Source organism: Centruroides vittatus, unplaced genomic scaffold (genome assembly GCF_030686945.1).
Source record: "Centruroides vittatus isolate TY-2023 unplaced genomic scaffold, ASM3068694v2 scaffold_3046, whole genome shotgun sequence".
Taxonomy (NCBI): domain Eukaryota; kingdom Metazoa; phylum Arthropoda; class Arachnida; order Scorpiones; family Buthidae; genus Centruroides; species Centruroides vittatus.
The window spans coordinates 1,909,631-1,934,606 of record NW_027122699.1 but is presented as its reverse complement, the minus strand read 5'-3'; the positions used below and the strand labels follow the sequence as shown (position 1 = coordinate 1,934,606).

At 37.4% G+C, this 24,976-nt stretch overlaps 1 protein-coding gene across 2 annotated transcripts in view; it reads left to right on the top strand.

Annotated features, from left to right (window-relative positions):
- LOC136988121 (uncharacterized) overlaps positions 1–24,976 on the top strand; it is a 69,345-nt gene that overhangs the window by 35,567 nt on the left and 8,802 nt on the right. For both annotated transcript variants that reach the window (XM_067285941.1, XM_067285940.1), the window contains exons 3-9: positions 4,280–4,395; positions 4,494–4,653; positions 10,641–10,674; positions 10,775–10,925; positions 11,000–11,950; positions 15,999–16,060; positions 18,537–18,639. In XM_067285941.1, coding sequence (XP_067142042.1) covers positions 4,280–4,395; positions 4,494–4,653; positions 10,641–10,674; positions 10,775–10,925; positions 11,000–11,950; positions 15,999–16,060; positions 18,537–18,639 — 1,577 coding nt within the window. The remainder of the gene's footprint in view (positions 1–4,279; positions 4,396–4,493; positions 4,654–10,640; positions 10,675–10,774; positions 10,926–10,999; positions 11,951–15,998; positions 16,061–18,536; positions 18,640–24,976) is intronic.

Genomic DNA, 24,976 nt, shown 5'->3' with positions numbered 1-24,976 from the left:
CCGGAATACCGTCAACGAAATTTACATACATTTTATCTTTTCCGGAATAGTTCAGTTATCTATAAGAAAAATGGCGGTATCGGACGTCAATAAAAGTCAAAAAGTGATAAGATTAAGTCGAATTTAAAGAGTCGGAGTTTGCAATGTTTTAGAATCTCTAGAATCTTAAAGGCGTTAGGGAAATTTCCGATAAACCTTTTACAGAATTTTTTCTTCTGGGAAATTCTAAGAGGTTTTTATAAAATCGTGTCGATTATTTTAAATCTTGATTCTACATTTGATTCGAAAATGTCGCAGGACACCATTTAATCTAGTAGAAGTGGGTGGTTTTTTAATTTAAAACTTCGCTTCTGTCTATATTCGTTATAAACGGGGATTTTCCAACCTTTTTCTCGAATTATTCCCCATATTTTTATGTAATTTCTCAAGATTTTGTGTAATATAACGAGTGAATTTCTAAATCGGAATGAATTGTTATTATTCTTATTCGAAAAAGTACAATAAGCATCTAATTTTCCCATCGATCCCTGGGAAACCCTGACGTAAACAAACGAAAGAATGTTGAAATTATGTAAAAGTCATTCCTCCGTCGAACGAAGAATTGTTCAAATTGTCTGTTATTACCGCAAATTTTTGTGAAGTTTCCAGTTAGTTTGTTGCAGCGGATGCGATAAAATTATCGGAATTCGAAGTTGGAAAACCATTCAACGATTTCCATCCCGAAAGAGAAAAATTGTGGATTGGGAGTCGAACGGTAATTGCTGTTGGGATTTAATTTTAGTAAAAGCTTTATATGATTCCGATACGAGTCGATATGTTATTGCAAATTTAACGGTACAGTAAATAATATAAATCGAATACGGCGAAGAAATTACAATTATAACATTTATTATCAATTTTAACAATTTTATTCTTTCGCCTGTTATTTCTTTATGAAAAATACTAGTAATTATCTAAAACAACGAGAATTACGGCCAAACATTCTCCTAAATAGCGCTACTCTGGTCAATACTGCATCTTTCTGTATAGTAGCGCGCAGACTTCACTAGATTATAGTGGTGAAGCGTGGTATATATACTTATATAATAGTATACAGCCACGATTACCGCTCGGGATGGAAAAAACCGGAAATTATTCTCGTTATTTGAGGTGATTCGATTTAGCGTCGTACTCCATTTAATGTCAATCTTAGGGGTTTACAAACGGTAACGCTAAATCGAAGTTCGATTGTATCTTTCGCACGTGTTATTTTCTTTGATGATTTTACATGGACGAAGGCCGTCGTTCCAATTGACTAAAATTGTCGTAATTGTGTAATTCCGAGAATATTATTGTTGATTAATCTGCGTGTTAAATTTAATTACGAGAAGCGGATTAATGTAATTTGAATTGTAATCGGTTTATTTCCTATATATATATATATATTTTCATTTTTACGGAATAATATAGAATAATCAGTCGAATGCGCTTCTCTAAATTCGTATGCCTGCCGGAAATTACCGAAAAATCTTTAAATTTTATATAGAACTATTCATTTCTGCCGTATTCCTCGAGCGTATCAAACTTTAAAAAAATGTTTAACTGATAGGATACGTAGCTCGGCACGAAGGATGGTCCAACTCGCGAACATTAATCTCAAACTTAATTTGTCGAAGCGTTTTTGTAGTGTTTGTGTAAGACAGAAATTTAGTCTTTACAACGGTTACCTAACCCTCTATTGATATAAAATTAAGCATTTGTGTGAAAACATAGACTATAAAATAGACAATATTTCAATAGAGTCGATTTTAAGACAGGGAACAAACATAATTTCTTCTTAATTTTACTTTCTATGCATTCGTGTTTTACGTAATTATTCTTCGGGCACCGAACACTAAAAGACCACGCGCGTGCTAAATACCGTACAAAGTGCTGTGCTAATTTAATGGGTAGCTTTGTATAGTAACGAAGGGTGGTCCAAAAGTTAGTTGACATCGTTTTGTTTCGTACAACAATACACAATTCGTTGTCATAACCAACGTTTGGAAATACTCGCATAGTAGCGAAGAGTTTGAACGAACTTTTGTGTATTTTAAAATGCTTATCGTTACAGAGTTTACTAACGACCGTGGAAAATATAGTTTTATTTTTGTCGAGTGTCACCTTACGAATTTCGATTAGCAGCATCAAACGATGTTTATCCGGAAAAAGTTCGACTAATTAGCTTTAGAGAAGGGGAAAGAAAAAGATAAGTTGCCAAATTAATCACGCCACCAGCCCGAGAAGAAAACGCTTGTCGTCTTAATTTAATAAAAGAAAGAAATTTCATATTAAATTTACACGAAATCATTTAAGTAGTTAAGCATAACAAATTAAAAACTTAACTCTTTCGCATACATTTTAATACAATAAAGAGCCAAGAAGAATTTTTCTTGGTTTTTACTTCGATTTACTCGTTTATCTCACCAATATCCGAATTTCACCTTTCGTTTTATAAGCGACCGAGTCATTTATCTATATTTTTAATTAAAAAAAATGGAGGAAGCGAGATAAGTGGCCGAAAATCGATAAATTTCATTTTTGGAGCACGGGTTTTTTCCTAAAAGTGGGTTTCTCCTCCGCATATTTTACGGGTGATTATTTTGTAATTTGTTTTGCTTTAAGATCAACTTTGTAATCGTCCCATTCTTCAGGTGAACCGTTCCGAAAATTGCGATATTTTTAAAAAAATCGAAGCGTTATCGCATTATTACCGGCGGGAATTAAAGAAAAAAATCGTAAATTTCCGTGGTTTTACGGCAGAGCGATTCAAATAAAGCTCTGCTGTAGTATTATACAGAATTTATGACCCAAACGCTTCTACGGTCAAAGGATTTTCGTAATGCTTTCAGAGATTTCTTTCCGAATTTTGCCAGTTTGCTTTTTTAAATTATATATACTGTATATATATCGATAGAATCGCCTGATAAAATGCCTATACGTCGCACTTTTGTAAGTTCCGAGTGGCGATTTAGTGAAATCGGCGCGTGTATATGCGAATACTTGTAAGATAAATTAAATTTAAAGAAGAAATTGTGCCACCATGCTCTCCCTCCCTTCCTCGGTAGCTGCAAATTGATCCGAGTGCGACGTTTTATACAAAAGGATGTTAATACGTCGCCTTTAGATTCGTCAAATGAGCTGCGAAATATCGGCAGTAAGAAATGCGTTTTGAGATGAACCGCAACCGAGAGTTGCCTGATTAAATCGTGACCAATTTTGTGGTCGAAAATATCGTCCGAAGCAGTTGCCATTGCGGCGTGTGGCTTTGTATAAAGAATCGCGTCTTTCTGGGATTTAGAATATTTTAAAATTCTTCCCGCTCCGTGGGTGCTAATGGGACTTATTTTTCCATAGCTATTCTCAATTTGGTCGGGCCCGTTGGTCTGGACGTCTGTCAACGCTTAGAATTGATTGGCCGTATCCGGGACACAGCGCTGACGAATAATTTCCCGGGTTGTTGGCCCGGATTCGATCCCGGGTCCTCCCGAACGGTAGCCAATAACAAAATTGATTGCGTTGGTATCAATCGACTATCTTGTGCCGTTGATTTAGCCATCATTTATTTAAAAAATAAATGGTTATTTTCCGATCATTTTGTCATCATTTTTTCTAATAACAATTGTTTTGTTAAAGGCAGAAACGATTCCGGCCAGCACAGAACCAATTCGAAATTGCAAAATCTCTTTCGATATTTCAATAGATTTTCTTTTAGTAATAACACCACGTCGCATAGTTTTTATTCCAGAATCGCCCTTTATTGTTTACCGTATTGTTTTAAGTTAATTAAATTTCGGAATTTATGTTCTCGTCTCATTTCGCCATTGCCATTTTTAATGGGGAGGAAGGAGAAAATCTGGTCCTTTACACGAGTTTACGTATTTTCTCGTAAAAATTTCGTTGCCATTTACCCTAAGCCATTGTAAATTTATTATTAACTCGTTATTGCGGCGGGAGATAAAAGGTCGATTATTTCGTTTATTCTAGCGACTAATTATCGTAATAATTAACTAAATGCTTTTTTAAGACTCCGTTTGTAACGCATAAAAAGTGAAATCGATTGGTCGAACGGCGTGGCGATCTTAACGGTGATTGGCTAGAGAAATAATTTAAATTGTTTTAAGAATATCTCTTGCAAATTTCGGGAGACCGTGTGTATTTTCATTCTTTTCGTTTCTAAATGAAGTTACTTATTTTATAAAGGTCGAACAGATTTATGTACAAGAATTAACGTCCCGCCCCTACTGTTTTCTCGTTTCAGCTCTAGACACCAGTAGCGTCACCGTTAAAAAGCAAGTGTTCGAACTGCTGTCGGCCCTCTGCGTGTACAACCCTCAAGGTTACCAAAGAACACTCGAAACACTAGAAAATTACAAAGTAAGTTACGACTTACGCTTGTATATATATATATATATATATATATATATTTTTTTTTTCGTTAACGACGATTACCTAAACTGGGATTTAATTTATAGAACCAGAAGAATGAAAGATACAGGTTTAAACTGGTGGTGGACGAGTTACGCTCGGCGAAGACAATTGAGTATCAAACCTCCTTAATGGCATTCGTTAACTGCACCATCATCTCCGCATCATCCGTAAGAGAAAGAGTCAGAACCAGAAATGAGTTTATAGGTAAGAGTTGACACCCGAATTACCGATTTATATTTTCCAATTATCTCGCCATTTTTAAAACTAATTAAACCCGTAATTGTTCGAATTGTAAAAACAATAACCAAACCAGCCAGTAATCGCATCGGTATAAATTAAATGGATTCCTGGCTGAATTTAATCGTTCCTTAATGGTGACGTCAGAACATTTGCATAATTATACTTGTCATCAATTTAGACTTAAAAGGTTTCATTGTTGCCGGATGTCGAAATTTTTAACAATTCTACTGTCTTGCTATCCTGGACGCGAATTCAAGTTTTGAATGCTGGATATAACGCAATACCGCAATGTTGAATGTAATATTAAAAATGATTTTCTAAATTATTTTTTAATATTATATTACAAAATCACGTTTTACATGCCGTTTATGCCGGCGTATAAGGCGCACCCCCATTTTCAGTTCTTAAAATGGAAGTTTTTGAAAAAAAAAAAAAAAAAAGTATATTTCTAATTGAAAAACTCCAGCAATAAAATGAGTAACTTTCCCGACAAAAAAGTTAAAGTTGTGCGTGGCGCCATCTCTTAAGAGTTTTATTTTAAAAGTTTTTTTATTCTAAATTATTATAAATAAAGTGGCAAAAAGCTTAGTTTTGATGGTAGAGACGAGTTTTACTTTTTTAAAAAAATTTGTAAATGCTAATAACCAGTTAATTCTTCGTTAAGTCAAACTCCACTCGAGATACCACACGCGACTCCCTGTATCTCTCCACCCCCTTGACTTTTAACTTCCAAAATGTAATAACGTCGATGCTTTTAATACACAAATATTCTCGCCAAATTTTAGAAATTTTCGACATAAGGTGTGGAAGTTACCAAGCTTCAAAGTGGGTAAACAAAATCGCGTCCCCACACAGAAACATCCACACATACAGGAAACCTCCATCTTGTTTTCTGTTTTTTGCATTTATCGACATTTCGAGGTTCAAAAATGTAAAAATCCTGGGCGGGGTCATTTTTCGACAGATTACCATACTCTGACAGCCGGGAAAAAGTAAAGTACTGTGATTTTCATACAATTGATCTGTGACTTCGCCGACTAATTGTATGAAAATTATAGTACTTTATAGTATGAAAATCAAATACTAAAACAAAGAATATTCAAGTACAGAACGACAAGAACAAAGCATTTCCTAAATAAAAATATAGTGTTTATATATTCCGGCACCCCATTTTCGGACAGTGCATTTCAATAAGAAAAGTGCGTGTTACACGCCGGAAAACGCGGTAAATTACTATTTATGACGTCTTAAAATATATTTATGGATTATTCGTTATTCTTTCGCCTCACACTGGATTTTTCATCTTCCAATCAGAATTTTAAATATTATTAAATTTTTCTTTTAATAGAAAATAATTAGAACCGAATTTTATATTTTGAAATCATTCATTTCTTGCCGACTCATTAACAATTTAAAACGTGAATGCGATTATAATGCAGATTTTATTCATAACATTTTAAAATTGTTATATAATCACCCCGTAATGGATTTCGGAAGATGGATATGGATGCCAGTTAAAAATTTCATAAGAATTCAACCCGTTTTAAATACACTAATTCCTCGTTATATCGCGCAAAATGAGCGATATGTCGGATGGCGCGATATAACGAAGGGATAGTGTATTAATAGTGACATTTATAGTTTTATAAGACGTAATAAGGCCGAAATTTAAGAGGTAATTTGCCATCGAAGACAATGGCGAGGAGGTGATTTGCCATTGTCTTATCACTGGTAGATTTTTCTGTTTATAACGCACTCGAGAGAGCAATGGGGAGTATTGTTCCGCCCGATGGAGACCATCTTACATTAATATTTAACTGCGGCCTGGTTGTTATACCGAATGGAAATTTCTCATATCTTTCACACCGAAACCGTCTTTATTACATTTGTCGCCATCGACTCTGCCTTCGTCATATTGTTATTCGCCAAGAGACAGCCAATGAAGAGGCGTATGGCAACGCCACTTACTTGCTAGTATTGATAGTGACGACGCTGGTATCCGGGGAATATTGTTACTTCGGCATTTATTGTCGGTTCGACAGCTTTTCTGTCTTGCATTCGGCAATAAATTTGTCATTTTTACCATCTCCACACTTCTCTTTCAAATTTATTCTCATTTTGTCTCTGGAAACAAGCGTAAACACATTTAGAACGTGTTTGTTTTAAATATTGTTTTAGGCCCATTTTTTCGTACGATTTCACTAAACGTAAATGTGTTCGTATATAACGATAAAACCTCCATTTAACGCCAGCGTTTGTCTACCTCCGAAATTGACACTAAACCGGGTATGGGAAGTAGCCGATGTCTCACACAATAAGAATTACAAACAGCAAATTCGGGCATTTATTCATTCACAGACAATAAAGGTTTCTTTGGATCTTTCGCATAAATATTAAATATTGTCGAGTGTTCGTCTGCGCGGCTTTACCGGGGTAGCTCTATTTCGGAGAGCGCAACATCGAGGCTAGCCGGGTTAATAAATGGATAATCACACTTAACTCGATTATTCTTTAGTACTTGGATAAATTAAGAATTATCGACTTTATTTTCGTCAAAAATTCTTTTTTCGAAGAGCTGGAAAGACGAAATTTCGGGAATTTACAGAAAAGAAATGTATTATTTCAATCATCGTTAGCACCATCTTTTATTTACCAAATAAAATAAAATAAAATAAACGGAGAAAGGAGAGCGATTATAACAGAGTGGAAATGAATCTGGCAATCTTTCTTAATTATCTTTTAAATTAAGATAACATTTTTAATCATTTAAAAATACATAAAAAGTGGAAAGGATAGATCATAGCGGTAAGAGAGGAAAAATAAAGAGAAATTCGTCAACAAACAGTATTAAAAAATTGCAAAATTTTCGACTAAATGTGCCAATTACACCAACGAATTGCCAAAATTGTGAAAGAATACGAAAAACAATGGAAAGGGACGATAAGAGCAATTGAATGATTGGTTACTCAGAAGCCAAAATTTTCCTCGAAAACTTTAAAAGCATTGTTGGACTAGTGTGAAGTTTCTGTTAGCTCTAGACAATAAGATAGATCCAAGAAATATAATTTAAGAGGCTTCAAACTATCGAAAAAAAAACTAAATTAACCGGCAGTGGTGAAGGAAAGACAATCAAAATGGACAAAGGATCATAAAGATATAGGCCTAATTCTAAAAGTCGAGAAAATAAAATTAAATTTTTTATACCGTAATTCGTTGGAATTTTCGTTGTTCTTATTTTCGGATCTCGGATTTGATTCGAGTATAAAATATTTAAAAATCGTTACAGGACTGCAATGTACTGTACAAACCATTACAAAATCATCCATTAATTAAAGTTTCTAATGGAATTTTTATGCAAGAGAGAGCGCCATTACGCCCTGTTATGGTGACGAAATTTATCGAGATAACAAGAGATAGGAAAGAGTCTCGACCGAAATATAAGATTAATACAATATACAATAAATTAATTAACTAATTATAATTTACATCATAGTGCAGAACATAAAACTTTGTGCAAACTTTAAGAATGTATTGCTGATATATTTCGCACAGAAGTGTTCATACTAAATAAAAAAATTAATAAAGTTAATTAAAATCAGAATTGCTACTATTCTTTCATATATTGGGCAAAAAATTGTTAGAAATTCTACATAAACAAGTGTCAAATTCATTGTCCAACACTATACGTACACGTACGTACGTATAACAGGGGGCCCACCAGTGGCCAAGCGGTTCCGTTCCCTGAACACTGGGAGTTCGGTCGTGGGTCGTGCCTCGCTAGGATGGGCCGGCTACGTGGAGTTTTCCGGGTTTTCTCCACGTCTGTAATGCTTAAATAGGGACTAGTTACCCTCAAAAAGACTTTCCGGAAGGCATCCCTCTAGTCAGATCGCCCAAGTGTTGCGTTGCCATAACTAAATAAACTAACATATAACAGATGGAAAATATGGCGATAGATGAAAAATTACCCCAAGATTTTTATATTATTGAACTGGGGGACTTCTAACCATCGAGAAATGCAAAAAATGTTGGAGGTGTTTTCTGTGTGTACGGATGTTTGGGGGCACGATTTTATTCACCCACTTTAAAAGTGGGTGAATAAAATCTTAATAACTTTCGTGCCCTTTGTCGAAAATTTCCGAAATTTTACGGAGAGATTTGCGTGTTGGGGTCATCGACGGTATTAAATTTTGGTGGTTATAAGTAAAGTGTATAGGGAGAATAGAAGGTCGCGTGCCTGATTAATGAAAATTTTATTCGTTATTAACATTTACAATTTTTTTTTATAAAACTCGTCTCTATCTTCGAAATTAAGCTTTTGCCACTTTATAATAATGAATAATACAAAACGTTTTTAAAAATAAAATCTCACCACGCACATTAACTATTTTGTCGGGAAAGTTACGCAACTCGTAGCCGGAATTTTTGTCGATCCGATTCGTTGACGAAAAACAACGATCACGGCTCAGTCAATAGAAATTGAACGCGAATAATAGATACAAAAACATTTATTGAATGCAAGTTTAAACTTGTAAACGAAATAGAAATCGACGTCTATGACGATTTCTAGTTACGTCATATTGGTATTTTATTTACCGTATCTGTAATATCTCCGCATTCTCTTTAAATCTGCAGAGTTTCCATCTGTCTCTTCCCACCGTCTCCCTTCTAACTAAATGGATCCCAGCAATTTTCACGCGACTAAATTTCTCCTCTTTTGTATTTATCTTCAATTGTAAACACTAAACGTGCTCTTCACACGTGAGTGTGGAATGTAGGAGTATTCGCAGCATCTTATCTCGATAAAATTAATTTTCTAACGATATATTTACGTGGAAAATTACTTCAGATTTGCTCCTATGTGTGAATATAATGTTTTCGAACGCAGCTATAATAGCTGTGCCCATTCAAATTATCTGGAAAAACCATAAACAACTAAATACCGGTACCGTTTACTCTGATCTAGGATCAGAAATTGCGGATTTTCGGTGTACGTCCCAAATTCTATTTTTGGAAACCTTGATTTTAGGAGGAAGTAGAATTTCACAGATGGAATTTGAGAGAATCTGCCAACAAATCTCAAAATTCTAGTGGAAAATCAATAAAACTCATGTCTTTCGTTGTTTTTTCATGAGAATTTTGACGGATTCTTTGCCAGTTCACTACGAAACCGAGTTTATCGAGTCTCGCGAATAAATTAAATATTGATTTTAATATCAGAAAATTAAATCTAATTTAATTTTAGCCAGATTGCACTATAATTAACCGAGCACTAGTTCGAAAAAAGACGTTATAGTTTCGCGTAAACATGGCAGACTTTCGGAGAAAGCGGAGCGAGATACTATTATTTTCTTTTTTTAAACAATATAAACGACTTTAAAACTTATGTTAATGTCGTCAGACCTTTAATCGATTTATCATTGAAGTAATAAAAGTGTCTAGGAGAAAGAGTTGCCGGTTTATTTCTGTTAAATTATATTCGAACACTGCAACTGCACTTCCATAGATAAACCCTGTATATAATACGTTCCGAAACGTGCGAAATTCATGCGCAAATTTCGTACAATACAGTACTTAAATACATACGAAATTTTAAAGTATTCCATTGTTATATTTGTTAATTATTCAATTTTTATGCAATTATGTCGGGAGTTTCGGGTTTTAACACGCGAACAACCAAATGCATTCTAACTGTCACGTTTCTTGACGTAGAATTTAGTATTATTATCGTTATTTTTTATATAATGGATGTCAAACTGTTTATTTAAATTTTTTTTAAGTATTGCAGCAATCGTCTTGACAGGAGGGAAAAAAACATTAAGTGCAATCGCGTCCGATTTAATCTCGTACATCCATTGTTTGTATGCAAACAAGCTTTTTACATTCGAGATTTTCGATTTAAAAAACTGTTGTTTTATAAGAGGCGTACTAAAATCGAATTTAATTTACAGGTCTGAAAATTCTGGATTTAATTGCTCAAATGAGGTAAGAATACTTTATTTTAATTAAATAACCATAACCTGCGATTTACAGCATGTTATGTCTGAAGTGTGCTTTTCTTTCTTTCTTTATTTATTTTGAATAGAAGAGAAGTAGTTAACAATCCCGAATCCGATCTGGTAGTGCAATTGGATGTTTTCCAAGAGCAGCGTGAAACCGATGAGAGTCAATTAACCGGACCCGATGGAGTGGACCTAAATAGCCATTTAGATGTGTTCTATGCCATACTCAGGCAGGTAAGGTCTATTATGCAATCGAATACCCCTTTGGGAACTATCGATTTGGTTATAAGGCTTTTCTTCTGACTCAGGTATCGGAAACTCCGCAAGAAGCACCGTTTCTCAATCTGCTTCAGCATCTATTGAGGATCGATAGCAGCCAACCGATTTCTGATATTATTTGGGACACGGCCGAGACTCTGGTTCACCGTGCCACTTTGCTAGAGTCTAAACAGGATTCGGAAAAGCTGCTGAGATCGCCCAGTCACACCAGACTGAGAATGTGCCAATGTTCGTGTCACAAATCGGAGGATTGCGATAGTAGATTACGCAGGCGCGTCACTTCTCAATTATCCTTCACCGGACTGGTTTCACCCGGATGTACTCCCGCCACACCTTTTACACCGACCACACCGTGTCTTCCGGAACATTCGGAGCATCCTCAATGTCTTCCTCCGCCCGTGCCTCCTCACTGCTGCCAGCCACCACCCGTACCTCCTCACTGCTGCCAGCCTCCACCCGTACCGCCTCACGCGTGTCTGGCGCCTCCGGTGCCTCGTCACGCCAACCACGCTTGCCATTCGCCCACACACAAAATTCAAGAACCACCGGTGCCGCCGCCTCCTCCTCCTCCGAGTCTACCTCCGCCCGCACCTCCTCCACCTCCACCTCCGCCTCCGCCCCCGCCACCGTTAGGTTGTCCGCCCCCGCCGCCGCCTCCCCCGGGAGGGCCGTTCTTACCCGGAGGATTGGCACCCACCGTCGGCATCAAGCTTCCTCAGCTGGAGACACCAAAGCCAAAGACCAAGATGAAGACCCTCAATTGGTGCAAGATACCCAGTCAGAAAGTGATAGGAAAAGACAATCTGTGGTCGTTAGTGGCCAAGACTCACAAAGGTTGTAAGAACGACCTGGATTTCGATATTATGGAAGGACTATTTTGCCAACAAACCAGTTCCATGCTAAACGGACAATCATCCCCCAGATTGGGAGGAAGAGACAGAACGGACAGTCTCGAGAGAAAGAAAAGGGAATCTATGGAGGTGAGTAAGCGTTTTTCAAACTGCCAGTCTGACGTAAAAATACATTTACGTGATAGATCCGTTATACGTGAATTTCTTTAAAAGTCTCCTTTCAATTCGCCGTAAATCACTGCCGGCAATGCCCTTCTTGTGCAGTCATTTGTATGTACTGTACAGTACATACAAATGCGCGTTAATGCGTCTGCAGTACGTCACAAATACGCGGTTTGTGTTTTCTACGGAGATCTTTCGAATCGTCCCGGAGTACATTAAAATCAAATTCGAATTTTCGTCAATTAGTCGTTCGATTATCAAAAATAATTCATAAAATATTTTGAAATTTCCACTTCCTAACGAAATATTTGAATGAAATTTTGCCTATGTCAACTTTCTTCCTGTGAAATCGGATTTAAATATTTACAATTTCGCTTCTACCCCTTTTATAATATCGAAATTTTCTCATAAATTTATATTAAATATCAACGAAGTTTACATAGACAATCATTAAATGCAATCAAACACATCGTATATAATCAAACACAATCCGTATACATTTATATACAATCATTATACTGTATTATAAAGATTACATTGTAAACATAGAGTTAATTCACGCATAAGTCAGTATATATACAAACGAACTTATCGAAATTATAACATTGGAAGCTTTCGAACGAATTTCTAAAGATCCCCCCATTATCGCCAGTTTATAATTATACAAATCCCCAATTTATCAACTTAGAATATCTTACTTTTTAATTATTTCAACGGATACAGTAATTAGTAATGATTAGTTCGAATGTACTATAATTACGGCATTATTCGTAATCGGCAACAAACGACAAAAACGTTCAACTCCATCGATTCGTGTTGTCCGCAATAAAATGCATTTTAATTATTTAATGAGTTTTCGGATAGATTTTAACGTCCAGACGTACGGTACGCACTTTCCGACGTCTGCTTTTTATTTTGTAATTATCGCAAGAGTGAAATCTCAGCTTTTAAAAGGTACAATCGAACTAACAATCACGCTACGACTTGTTTTTAAATTGGATTTACGAGGTAAACTTTAATGCGGTCGATTACTCTTACATTACCACGTTAGACGAAATAATTAAGTTCTATAGCGGAGGCAATTTTAATAAGCCGAAAACCTGTCTAAAGCGGAAACGGAATGAATTGCTTAGAGTAAACCTGTTTAAAACGGACTTTTTCGGCGCCGAAATTGAAACACGAAACGTTTACACTGCAGGAGAATAGCTTCTAAACATCGGTAAAACCTGTGTAAAATGGAAGGTTCCGTTTTAAGCAGGTTACCGCACGCTACTAACCTACATTTTTATTTATCTACTCTTATTTTACAGAGAATAAAGTAGAGGATTTGTGGTTCCACACTAGATTAATAGTAATATAATAAAATATTAATGAATTATTCTCGTTATAAAATAATAAAAGCAAACTCCATGGCAAAATCTAAGAAGGTGATAACTAATTTAAAACTTTATTTACGTAAAATAATAAATAAGATATTAAATCGACAGATTTATAACTTTCAAATGATATCGGCCACATTTTTGATTAATTTGCAACCAAAATTAAAAAATCCAATTTAAATATTTATCGACGATATAAATTAATATCGGAGGTATGTGTATTATTATTATTGTCATTATTATTTTCTACGTAGTAACGTCTCTACTGCAATCACGTAAGCTAGTGTTTCCATGACGACCAGACTGCGCAATCATCCTCGGATGTTGTCATGGAAACAGCCTGTCAGCATCCAATATATATATACATACATACGTACACACATACATATATATATACACTATCGATTTGCCAGCACCCGAGTTTAGGTTATTCAGATAAATTCTCTCTTTAGAGTTCACGTGTCGGAATCATTTTTTTCCTCCTTCTCTCACCTCGTCATTGTGACGTCATCCGCCGTGACCTTAGCGGTAGTGTTTTATCGACGAACAGATACAAATTTAACAACAAACTTTGATCTTTCGGTCGATTCTCTATCGTGGCTTGTATTATTAATAACTCGGTTAAATTGAATTCGGAAGTACGCCCCTTCGTTTAATTGGGGAAAAAATTACGATTCGCCTCACAAAAGGACGGATTATAAACGATTTTAATTCGGCCTTTCCAAAATTAAAAATAGAAAATCGATGTACGGAGTGATCCGAAAGCTTTGTAAGCAAGAATTTGATTTATTCGCGTGGTCTGTGCATGTGTTGTTTAACCGAACGCGTGTTAAAACATACGATGTTACGTACGCGCGTGCACACACGTCACAAAGTATGTCTTTTTTTGATTCGAAGACTTAAAACCCTATATCGTGGATGTTAAAATCTCGTTTCCAGTGCCTCGTACTTCGAATTTAATTCGTTTCTCGAGGGCGTTCGAACCTTGGAACCTTCGAAGTACGAGGTAGCAACGTAGTATTTTTATTGTTGTTGTTTGAATTACGTAGCTAAATGCCCTTTAGGATTTCTTACGGAAAACTGGCCCCTATTTAGGTGTTACGCACGCGAAGAAACTCCACGTGGCAGGCACTAACTATCAGTGTTCGGTAGTGTTAGCCATTCGGCCACTGGTGTGACATTAAGCATCCCACGTAAACTCACTTACTCTTTACACAAATTATTGAATTCTTAATTATCCGTCACGCGCAGTTTTTATACCGAAATTACTTCTTTAGGAATCTCTAACATCGCCGTAACACAAAGACACATTAGAGCAAAGTTAAAATTGTGTGTGGCGCCATCTGTTACGTGATTTTATTGAAAAGTCGTTTTTATATCCTTAATTATTATAAAAAGGAGTCTTAATTTTCAGGATAGAGACGAGTATTTTAAAAATACTATAAATGCCAATAATCAGTAAAATTTTCATTAAGTTCACCATTCGAGTTACGATTCTCGATCCCTCTCTATTTCTCCCCCCCGTCGAGTTCCGTAATCCAAAATTTAATAGCATTAATTCCCTTTATATACGAGTTACGGTACCAAATTTCGTTTCCTAATCTCCACTCCATCCTGAGATATTAAACGAAATAGACGCCAACCCACACACACTGGTGCGTGTACGCACATCTATGGAATATTTCCCCCTTTATCCGGCCTTTTTTGGGTCTAGGGAGTCTCGAAACGTCGAGATTTGCAGAAAAACCCGGAGGATGAAATTTGACACGATTACAATACTTTCCCGTGTTAAATACAAATGCATATGTTATAACATCCGGAAAAGTAAAATGGCTAAATTTAGTATTTTTTTTGAAATTATTTATATATTGACCTATAAATTGGTCGTGCCGCATTAGAAGAACCTATAAAATGTTTCTATTTAAAATTCTATTTTTGTGGGTTAAAAAAGGGGAAAGGATTTTTCCTGTATGTATGAAAGTCTACGCGTGGGAGGCGATTTTGTACATTCTCTTTGAAGCTTAATAACTCCGGTACACTTTGTCGAAAATTTCCGAAATTTGGCGGGGAGTTTTGCGTATTAGGAGGCTCGATGCTACTAAATTTCGGAGGTTAAAGGTGAAGGAATGGTGAAATACAGGGGGTGACGCTTCCTAACTCGAATGTGTTCGGACTTAACGATATTCGCATGTTTTTTTTAATAAAATCATCACTACGCTGGAAATTAAGCCTTTTTCCAGTTTATACTTAATAATATAAAAGGCTTTTTAAAATAAAATATTGTAACAGATGGCGCCACGCGCAATGTTAACCCTTTTTTTGCCGGGGAAAGTTACGCCACTCGTTGCTGAATTTTTATAAATATCGGAGGAATGAGTCAGATCGAGTTTTTGTATGGACGATAAATTTAAATCGTTCAAATGGAATAAATCGGTGACTAATGCCTCTACCTGTTTGTTTATACCTATTTTGGATAAGGTAAAGTCGACCTTGGCTGGTCCATAAACGTATAACGATTAGGCTAATTTTAATCGTCGATTTATATAAAATTATGGGCAAAATTTAATTTTCTTTTATGGAATATTTTTTTTTAAATAAATGTTTATTTTTAATTAAACTAAATGTTTATTCTTCAGGTGAACTTGCTGGATGGCAAGCGAAGCCTCAACATCAACATTTTCCTAAAACAGTTCCGCAGGTAAATATTAATTAATAAACGATATTTATGATTATATCGCGTTATTGCCGCATAAATACATACGGCCGAACTTCGATGTAGCGCCTCAGGGCGCTAAACCGAGGCACCCGGAACAATAAGAATCCTCATATAAAGTTGAGCGCGTAAAAGTCACGTAATTTGGCGATAACGATGCCATTTACGAATATTTATTGGCGCTATATCGAAGTTTGACCCTACTTTTCGGCATATAACTTTAGTAGTTTCGGTATAATCCACACCGTTTTCGTGCCCTTTCCCACTAAAATTTCGGTCGAAGGGGGTGGAACACGGTCTACAATTTGATTTAAACGAGGTATTTTCATTTTAAAAAAGCGATTTTTTAAATTATTTAACACAAAATTAAATTTACTTTCGGGATAAGTTTATCGTTTTTGAGGCGAAAAACAAACGAAAATTAACGGTAAAAGTTAAGTGTTTTAAAGTCTAATCCAATTTTGCCGGGTTGTATTTAAGTGCAGATTAATATTTGCTGGGTTAAACCAATGTTAAAAATCAAATTTAACAGATTGCGGGGAGTAAAGAGTCGGGACGGAACCCCTGTCAGTTTCCAAATGATTAATGATCTAGGCCGTGGAATAGAATTAAAAATCGGGAGATAGAAAGGAATCTGCCGTGTTTATTATTCTACGGCAACAAAACTGGTTCCTGTAAGAAAAGATACCTTCATTACGAAATTGTTTTTCCCCTCGTGTTTCGTTTTTATCTTCATAGATGGCGCCACTTTCCGCGTACCGCGCCCGAAGGCCCGATTCTTAATGGGTGATCGCTTAACGACCAGCCCGGGGACTCGATTCGACGTTAGTTCCAAAACGGGCTGATTTCGTAGTCCTCAGGTTGGGGCACTCTCGTCTCCTTTACCGAAGGCAGGGATTGGTGACGCACGGGCAAAAGGGGCAATTGCCCGGAGCCTCTACTAACGGGACCCCCAAACCGATCTTTATTAGAAAGTACTTCCGTGAAAAATTCCCTCCAAGAAAAATGGCCGAAGTCGACACCGTACGTGTGGCCCCCTAATTCGAATTCGCCCGGTCTCCGTAAAGCTATAAGGCCCTGGCAGAAGGAAAAGAACACGATAGATCGAGAGCGACGAGAGAGTATAGAGGGGTCCGGGAGGCCATAGCACCCGAAATTATAGTATAGATATTTATTTAAATATTTGGAACTAGGAGTCACCCGGAGGAGGGAGACGACATCCGCAACGTGAATATTTGAAGAAGGAAATTGATCAATTATTCTCAAAAGGGGGGGGACATTCGACGCTTTTCCTGTTGAAAAGGCGTTGGAAATTTCTAGAATGGCCCGGATCTTTCCAGATATTCGACAAACTGGAAAATCTATTTTTATCTTTTCCAGTGTATAAAGTAAACCCGATATCGATCATCTACCGGTGTTTGTTAACTCTCTCAAATATTAATATTTTGTTGCTGAAACCTTTCAGCGTAAAGACTTCCCGATCAATTAAAACCTATTATTAGCTTGTTTACGTAAGGTAAACCCTACAATACTCCCCTCTACCACTCTCATACGCCTCCCTTATTAACGAATTAGTCACCTTACCCGCTTTAACGTGCCCGACTAATCGGAAAAATTAAATTTAATATAATTGTAAGGGTGGCCCGGGTTAACCGAGAGTCGACCAGCGTTTGTATTTCTGTATCGGATAAGAATATCTTACGGAGAAATTTCACAAGGCTCGTAAGTATTCGAATAAGACAGATTTACTCTTTACCGCGGTTAACCGCCTTCTGAACCACCCCGTAACTGGAAGCGTAAGGCTTTCAAGTAGATAATCCGCTAAATATTTAAATACAAAAGCGATTTTTTCGTTAAATTTTACGAAAAAAAAACCCATTAAAAATTCCAAAAATCACCGGTCTACGCTCACTTCGACCCCCGAAGAAGGCGTAACACATAAAAAGAATTAATAATCGAATTAATTAATTAAGAATTGAAATTCCTCAAGCCGTATACGTCGATTGTGACTTAATTAGATTTGTCGTAACGTTTTGTTTCCGTTCATTTAAAATCGGTCAATGGCGCTGGTAGTGTCACGAACGGATGGGGTCGAAAGGAAGGAGGGAAACTGTCACGTGACAGTAATAAAATAACACGAATTTTTCTCGGTGAAATCTGCATCCAATCGCGCGGATCGGCGTGAAAATTTTCGAGAGGTAAACACGTGGGATCCTACGGGAGAATGGATTATCCCACGTGGAGAAGAATAGAAAAAAAAACACTAGAGACACGACCGGTAACACAGAAAAGAAAAGGATAAAACAATAAAACATCATCGCCGTTGTTCCTTATTTGGTCGACCCATTTCTCTCGTGCCCATTGCGTCAGGCTTTCGGGTCACACGATTCGACGACGGTGTGTCGATCTGTTTGTAGCATATTTCGTTATCGATGGATGTCATACCTTTTTCTCCTTCCAGCACTAATGAAGAGATCATAAGGATCTTGAGAGACGGTTGCCATGAGGATATCGGAGCAGAGAAACTAAGAGGACTTCTCAAGATCTTGCCGGAGTCAGATGAGGTAAGCGGCGTCTTTAATCGCTTCTAGTCATTGGCCGTTCTTTTATAATAATCATTGTGACGTCGTCGTCGTCATCCCGGATGCAATTCCTAATCGTGTTTTAATTTCTAATCGTTCTATACGGCGAGTTAAAAGTTTTGAGTTCGAATCGCCTTACTTTCAGTCCGGTTCGGTATATAATTAATCGGGGCCTCGGGCCTTAAGCTTTCTGTATCTGGTCTGGATTTTCATCTATCTACCTCCGTTCTCGTGGGAATTTATTTAGAAATTGCAGCCCAATGATGTACTGTACATTCATTATTCTAATAGTTAACCGTGTTTTATTTCGCGCGTTCCGAATACGATCCTTTACCAAATTGGTGGAGAAACAATAGGGAAACTGGCATTTAAATATTTGAATAAACCGTTCGAACTCTAAGATGGTTAACCGACTTTTAGGCCACCCCGCATCGAATGACCGATATTAATAATTACGATTCTAAACGGAACTTTTTTCCACCGAGAACGCGTTACCAACCAATTAAAAGCGGCGGGTTCGATTACATCTGGGTTTTTCCCTCCGCTTCCGGTCAATAATAGCGGTCTCTACAACCCCACGGCATTTTAAATTGGATATCGACTTTAGTCAATTAAATAAAATAATTAAAGCGCTTTAATTACCGGAGATTCGATTTCGTTTTTACATCCGGTCCGATGTTCTCGCCTTTCTAAGACTCTTCAAATGTTTACCCGCCTTGTATTTAGGGCTTTAAAAAATAATCGGTTGAATCCAAGATAATCAATTGTAAAAATACAGCAACCAGTTGCCTGACTTTCCCGGCAAAAATGTTAAAACTGTGTGTGGTGCCATCCGTTACCAGATTTTATTTAAAAATAACTTTTATATTATTAATGATTATGAAAAGGAAAAAAAATAGCTTAATTTTGAGGGCAAGGAGAGTTTTTTTTTTAAATTGTCAATGCCAATAAACTGAAATATTCGTTAAGTCTGACCACTTTCGAGATACGACGCATAGTCCCTATCTCCCGATTCTCTCTAACTTTAACCACCAAAATTTAATAGCATCTATGCCTCTTATATACGAGCTACCGTGCTAAATTTCGTTCTTAATCTTTACCCCATTCCGAGATATTAAACGAAATAGACGCCAACGCACGCAAGAAAATTTTCTTTTTTTTTTGACAATTTTTGGGTTCGGGGATCTATCGGAAGATCAAATTTGACACGGTTCCAATACTTCTCCTCGTTATACATATCAGCGGAAATCGTAAAAGCCCATTACGTTGTTCCGTGTGCTGCATTAAACTACATTAGCGAGGTTGAGGCCGAAGTTTTAAACGCGAAAACGTGTACGTCGGACGTTGTGCGCCGCTTTCCTGTAAGCCTAGAAGTTTGACAATGGCGTTTGGAATGTCGAGCGTGATTCCACTGACTTTCCAAACGCCATTGTCAAACTTCTGGGCTTACAGGAAAGCGGCGCTCAACGTCCGACGTACACGTTTTCGCGTTTAAAACTTCGGCCTCCACCACGCTATTAATTTACGACATCGGGACTCCACGTATCGTATTCCGTTCTATTTTATCCAACTTCGTAGCTTCGATGCCGAAGAGAGTCTGGTTGCGGCCCGAGTTATAACGCGTAACAGGCCCTCCCCTTTCATTAAATAATAATGTACACAAAAACGCCAGGCCCTATAAATTCGCTGCGTAACTACGGCTGCGGAGGGATACGCATTCGAGATCCGACACATAGGTTCTATTCTCATTCCGGACTAAGGAAGCTTAACACATTTGCGGGAGGCGATTAAGAAACGCGACCAGACTTCGATTTAGCGCCTTTCGAAGTCGCACTAAATCGAGTACGGCCGTAAACCGAAGTACCTAGCGCGATAATATACGCGGTAACCGAGGAGACCAACTCGGTATTTACGGAAAAGATATATACGAATAACATTACCGATACAGAGTGGCCAAGTCAGGCGTAATTTACGCGAAGAATTAACCGTTCCAAATAGTTTTCACGTAGTTGCATAGTAGTTAATTAAAGCCACTTATTTTCTAAATACCGTATTGATAACTTAAACGCGAATCGATACGTTTTGCGTTTTCTGACAGGAGGTGACAACACCAGGTAATTCCAAATTTTGTCCTTTCTTACTTCAATTAGTTGGTGCCGGAACATCGGCCAGGGGAATCGATTTATGCAAATTACAATTTAAAGGATTCGCCCGGGTCTTGTTCTTATTTACATAACCTCGGCCTCTTTTAATCTAGAAGGTGTTTACTATTGCGTCGCTGTTTACAAGTTTTGACGCTCCGCCTTGGGGATATTTGAGAATTTTCCATATTTTACCGCGCCGATTGGCAATTGCCAGCGAAACGAGGCTCGTTTTATGTAAAATTATTTACAATTATTTCTTGGTCCAGGTATTCACAACTCCGGGCTACAGTTTTTAATCATATTTTTAATTTATTTAACTTAAAATATATGCTCTCCACCTCAAATTAGTAGTGGCGTGCCCCTGTACATAATACTTTTCCCGTCAGCAACAGAGTCTTGTCTTCATCTATCTAACTCATTTCGGGTGAAAAGTTTTGAAATAAAATAATGCGATTTCCGGTTTGTATCGGAAGTTCTTACACAGTTAATCGGGGCCTCCTGTTCCTAATCTTTTCTTATCTGATTTCCAATTTCATGTATCTAACTCCGTTCTGGAGATTAAGGAAGGACAGATGGACGACGGTGGAGATTTATAGGTCTTCAATTTTTTCAAATTGCAGCCCAATTATAGGGCGAGAGACGGAGGAGGTAAACGTCGTTTGTATTTTCTAAATCTCACCCCAATAATTTTTGGAATCAATCAAAATAACTCGGTTACGATCTAACCCGATAAAAGGTTTGCCGTCTTATCGACAGAAGTAATCGAATATTTCGTAACTTCCTATTTTTCTTCTCCTCCAGACACGTTATTTTCGTTTTTCGACGTCACTTTAACCATTCTCTCTTCGTCTGTCCTCCAGCATTTTAATCTAAAAGCCAAATTTTTTCTTTTTTTTATTTTTTTCCCCTTTTTTACTAAGATTTGATTCCTCCCCTTTAATTTGCATTTATCATTACATTTTCCGTCGGAGTTTTCGGTACTTTGTACTTTTTATTCGAATTTTTCCTTATTTTTTCCTGTTTATGCTCGTCTAAATTCCATTTCTAGTGAGAGACGGTGGTCCTTACGTTTTTATTCGTAACGGCTCTGTAGAAAATCGGTTTAATACGTCACTGGCCACCCGGTCGATAAATCCACCGAACGCTAATAGTCGGTCGAGGGTTCGCACCTCCCCACCGACCCTCCACCCGGAGTTTTTCGTCTTTTCTTCGCCCGTATAACGCTTAAATGGGGGCCGTCTCCATAGAAAGCTTCCTCCCGGGAGGCACCCCTTTGGCAAATTGCCACGGATGACGATCCTCGTGTATGGGTCGATGACAATGAGTTTGGAGCGAACGTAAAAAAATAAAGTTTACCATTTGGGTGCGGTACTCGCTTCTACTCCAAATTTTTCTAGCATGGCATAAGATAAAAATATTGTGGAATACATCTCCTGTGTCCTGTACGAATTTACGCGTGTTGCGTTGCCCTACTCCATCCATTCATCAATAGTTTATAGTAAGGTTATTATATTGAAGCGAATTGGCTCTCTCCGTACGTTAACAAGCTTCTACGGGGACCCTCCCGCGGGAGGGCCTTCGTAGACCCCTATGGGGGAGACCTGGAAAACATCGTTTACGGATTATAACTCTAGTCGGGCCTCTTACAGCCTCCTAAAGGTGGAGAGCCCCGGGCCCTGTCGGGCTCTGGTAGATGGCCCGATGGTCAATCTGCTAATCGAATTAACCGGGAAATAGAGAAATAACTTTGACGAGGAATAGAGATTTATTTCTAGCTGGAATAAAAAGTAAATTCTCCGTCGGGTCTCTTCAAAAAATTCCATTTATCAATATTTTTAAACGTCAGACACTTTAAAAGAATTTCCCGTTCGGTATCATTTTTCACTCCCAAGCAAATTGATAGCTACGATCCATTGTATACACACTAGTCTGTTATTTTGACCATTCTAATTTTGTCAGATCTCGGATTCCATTTCACATTTATTTCGATTTTTTCCTCTTCACTCTTTATTTCTCCCTTTATCCTTCGTAGAAAAAACCCTTATTAACTTGCCAACCCTCTAATTTATATAATTTATTTATAAAAAAAATACCGAAAATTCGATACTAAAATAAGGAAAAGTAGAAAAATATTAATTATTCGAAACTGGAGAGAGAATTGATTAAATTTACAAATATATAGAATTTATTAAAAATCGTATACGGTCAAACCTCGATGTAACGTCCTCCTAAATAGCGCCACCCCGTTACGGCGCCGACCCATACCGGCCAACTTCCGCACGCCTGGATATATTATTACGTATAATTTTGATCGTTCGAGATACTTTAATTTAGCGCCACACTGGATTTAAAGCTAACAAATGGCAAGGCTATAGAGATGTTTGACTATAGACGATGCGTAGGATACGTATCGTATAGTACGGTATAGTGTATGCATGGTACGTCCGGCCCCACTGTAAATACGGCACTTGACCCCCTTGACCTGTTTTAACCACCAAAATTTAATAGCATCGATGCCCCAATACACAAATTTCCGGGATGTTCGTGTGGGGTATGTAAAAATTCTTAATGTTTGTGAAATAATTTATAATATTTACCAATTGTTACTTCTAAATTAATTTTCTGTTCTAAATTACTACAAAATTTTATTTACGACGAATTTATTAATATTTCGTAAATAATATCAATTTACGTAAGTAGATACGATTACGTAAGTGGAACTTCGATTTAGCGTCGCCATTTGTTGGCTTCCGAAACTGGCACTAAAACAATATCGTACATTTAGTAATACACTTGATATTTACGGGACGATCGTTTACTGTATCTTTCGGCGCTGTTTAGGAAAACGTTATATCGAGATTTGACTGTTAAATCGTCACGTTTTTTTACTTTTTCTCTTCCTTTAGTAAGATGCAATACGATGTCGTCGCTAGAAACGTATCTGCGGTGACGTAACTAGGAGGGTGCGCGGGCACTCCCCAAAACGGGATATAAGGTATAACGTGAGGAAAGTCGGGAAACTCCACGTGGCCACGTACTTACGTAATAACGCGTCAGGGTAGACGAGAAAATATACGTTAGCGTGTAAATGTGTGTATAATTATGAAGTTCTACTCACTTGTCAGTAGAGGAATAGTTTATCTTTTCAGTTTTCTCTCGTTACGGGGCCGTTAGGTCGAAAATTTTTAAATTAGGAACGTTTATAAAGGGGACGATATAAACGAACGTAGGCCTCGTGCCAAAAAAAATTAAAACCGGTTCCAAAATTTACCGCAAAGTTAGAAATAATATATTTTATTTATAAGTCTAAAAGGGGAAAACGATCTTGGAAAATTATACGAGGTTTTATGAAAAAATCGGCCCCCGTCATAGTCATAAAATCCCAATAACCGGTTAAGTCGCCATACCGGAAATTACGGCTAAGTAAATCGCTTTCTCGAAATAACAATGGCGCACCATTTGATTAACGAGAATTTCGAATTTAAACGGGTTGCGGGACCGAAAACGAAATTCGCAAAACGATAACGAAATACGAAGTACTGAACCCGTCCGCCAGCAAACCATTAGAATTGTGACGTAATCGTTACACAATAGTATTTACTGACGAATGGTTAAGGATGGCAACAGTGGTATGTCGTTTAGAGGTAATTTTCGGACTCGGATTCGAATTCTCCTCCGCTCTACGAGTATTAACAGAAGTTTTAGCCCGTTTATCGCGGTTCGATGGGGCGGGCAATCGGTTTCTGGGTAGTGTCGACAGACCAAACAAGCGTACATCCTCGCTTGACCGTAGAAATTACCAAGAATTCGAATCCGAGTCCAGCACTTCCAGACTTTATTCGTCTTACTCGTTAGCCACCTCGGCCATTCGTCCAGTTTTTCGTATTAGTTAATGGGATTTTATGACTAAACAAAGGGTCCTAGTGTGCATAGAAATGCAAAATTTGGGGCAGAAAGAATTATTTCTACCCACGGCCCGGCATTCGAATAGGAGCGGATGGTATTTTTACACAGAAAGACTAAATTGCCATCGCTGTCGGGTGACTTCGCTGACGAAGTTTATAAGTAGAAGAGAGATCGCGGACAAATAAAAATTTTAATGCATTGTGGGAAGTACTAATATGCCACAAACTCCGTTATCGATCCTTCCATTTCTAAGCCGATGCTTCCTACAC